Source organism: Hibiscus syriacus, unplaced genomic scaffold (assembly GCF_006381635.1).
Source record: "Hibiscus syriacus cultivar Baekdansim isolate YM2019G1 unplaced genomic scaffold, ASM638163v2 tig00111708_pilon, whole genome shotgun sequence".
NCBI classification, from domain to species: Eukaryota; Viridiplantae; Streptophyta; class Magnoliopsida; order Malvales; family Malvaceae; genus Hibiscus; species Hibiscus syriacus.
The window spans coordinates 1,872,610-1,875,269 of record NW_024063159.1 but is presented as its reverse complement, the minus strand read 5'-3'; the positions used below and the strand labels follow the sequence as shown (position 1 = coordinate 1,875,269).

The following is a 2,660-nucleotide window of genomic DNA, read 5'->3' as shown; positions in this document are numbered from 1 at the left end:
TTCTGACTATGCAGGGGATTTTGATAAAAGCAAATCTACTACAGGATATGTGTTCAAAGTTGCTGGTAGAGCTGTAAGCTGGGTTTCAAAATTGCAGTCAGTTGTGGCTACATCCACAATAGAGACAGAATATGTAGCAACTACATAAGCCAGTAAAGAAGCAATTTGGTTGAAGATGCTTTTGGAGGAGCTTGGGCACAATCAAGAGTATGTCTCTCTATTTTGTGACAGTTAAAGCGCCTTGCATCTAGCAAGGAATCCAACATTTCATTCAAGGATAAAGCACATACGAGTTCAGTACCATTTCATTCGTGAAAAGGTGGAATAAGGGATAGTAGATATGCAGAAGATTCATACCAAAGACAACATAGCAGATTTCATGACGAAGGCAATCAACGCTGATAAATTTACCTGGTGTCGATCCTCCTGTGGCCTGTCAGAGACATAAGCAACATGAAGGTACAAGGTAGAAAGAATGGTGTGAAGATATGATTGTTCCATTCAAATCTTCAAGTGTGAGATTGTTGAAAATCAAGTCAAATTTGGCTATAGCAGCCGGTTGCTTTTGAAAATTAAATAGCATGCTTTTGTGGAAAATTGGCAAGGGTCAATTACTAATTTAGTCACTATAATTTAGGGTATTTACAAGATTATACCTTAAGCTTCAACTATAAATACCCTAACCCATTTAGCTTCAAATCTATCCCAAAGCATTCTAGCTTTCTTACAATACTAGAGAGAATTTAGAGAGTTTCTTGAGAGTTGTTTTCTCCCTTTTATCAAGAGAGAATTATCATTGTTTTCTCCTTGGTAGATCGAGAGAAGTTGTAATTCCTATTTTCTCATAGTGAAATTCTTCTACCGTTGTCCGTGGTTTTTACCCTATATTATTTAGGGGTTTTCCACGTAAATTTTGGGTCTCTTTTATCTTCATTTTTATTTTCTCAAATTATCAGTTGCGATTTTGCTCTATCTGATAGCCGTCTTCTGCAACAATCAATATGTACTATCGCTCAAAAAATTATCTTAAAAAAATATAATCAATATATTTTAGTATTATAAATAAATATAAAAATCACTCATGAAAATTACAAGGCCAACTAGATATTAAAGTTTTTTATTTATTCTTCATCAAAATCGCGATTGTAATATGAAGCCTTCCAAAAAAAGTAATATCTATATATATCTATTGAAAGCATTCGAACATGAACAGAATTAGAAATTTACTGTACCGGTGGTTAAAGTATTTTTTATTTTTCATGAATTTATTTTTTAATTGAGAAAGACATGGTAAAATTTTCTTTATTTGTTTTTCAAAAATATATATTTTTTCAATATTAACTAACACTTAAAATATAATTGACGAGGTCAAGGTTCCATTCTCATGATGTTCCGCCCATGAATTCGAACCGATATATGAATTCTCAAATCAATCGATTGAAGTGGAGGGATCCATAACGTTACTCGTAGCTTGACATATTATAAAATTTTTGTCACATTCTTTTATATATATATATATATATATTAAGAAATTGATTCTTAAAATATATTTTGATTCCTATATTAATTCTTTTAAATGTTTACTAATCAATATACAATGAAGTCAGTTTACCAACTAGATACTGATATATACAGAACCATCAATACTAGAATTATTGTGAGTTATGGAAAAGGGACATTAACATGTTTTCATGGCAACCCTGACCTCTACCTCGTAACAAGTTAACAAGATGCTAACAAGTTCAAATACATGTATGTATATGTGCGACAACTTAAAGTCAAATATATAAAATTCCATGAAACCATTAAAAAACATAGAGGGCCAAACCCTAATTCCAAAAGGAACTTGAGATCAAAATTCAAATGTATGGTGCAACCATGAAAAACTAAGGTAAAACTCAAAAGTATTTATTAGTTTTGAATGGAGATCTACACAGAGGGCAATCCTGTTTCCTCTTAGCCCACATGTTAATGCACCAATAATGGAACTTATGGCCGCAAGCAGCCATGGCTCTGACTTCCTCACCTTTCTGCATATCTTCAAGACAAATCCCACAAGCTCCGACATCTTCATCTTCTATTTTCACACCTTCACTTCCGGCGAGCGCGGGGTCGATAGCTTCTGACAAGATTTTAGCAAGTTCAATCGCCACCTCGAACTTGACTTCCATGAACGTAGTTTCAAAGTCTCGGCTGGTCAAACAAGCCCTCGACTTGGCCAGCCTCCTTTTCATGTAGTCAACCCGCATGAACTCCTCTCGTCCGTCGTTAAATTATATATGAAGTCGGCGTTGTTGGATCGTCAGAATCTTCATCGGAATCGGGAGTTGAGATTAATCGACCCCAGTTGCTTAACAGGTCCAGGGTTTCGGCTTCGAGTCTTGCTATACGTTTCACGAGATCCATGGCGGCGATAATGGTGAATCAAAAATCGATACGTTAATCGAAAGAGTTATTGAAGAAGAAATTGAGGAAGGCTTTAGAAACAAGAAACGGGTTGTATTTATAGGTATTGGCATCTGTTCTTAGCAAGCGTTAATTACAAACCGGCATTGGCAAGTTGACATATACATATATTTTCTTATCAAAAAATATATACATATATTTTTTTATAAATATAAACATACAAATTTTTAATGTCAAATGGATAACAATTTGAT

At 34.2% G+C, this 2,660-nt stretch overlaps 1 protein-coding gene across 1 annotated transcript; it reads right to left on the bottom strand.

Annotated features, from left to right (window-relative positions):
• Positions 1-1,898: 1,898 nt before the first annotated feature.
• Positions 1,899-2,249, bottom strand: LOC120168059 (probable E3 ubiquitin-protein ligase ATL44). Its single transcript, XM_039176904.1, has one exon. The coding sequence runs from the start codon at positions 2,247-2,249 to the stop codon at positions 1,899-1,901; it is 351 nt and encodes a 116-aa protein (XP_039032835.1).
• Between the last annotated feature and the right edge of the window lie 411 nt (positions 2,250-2,660).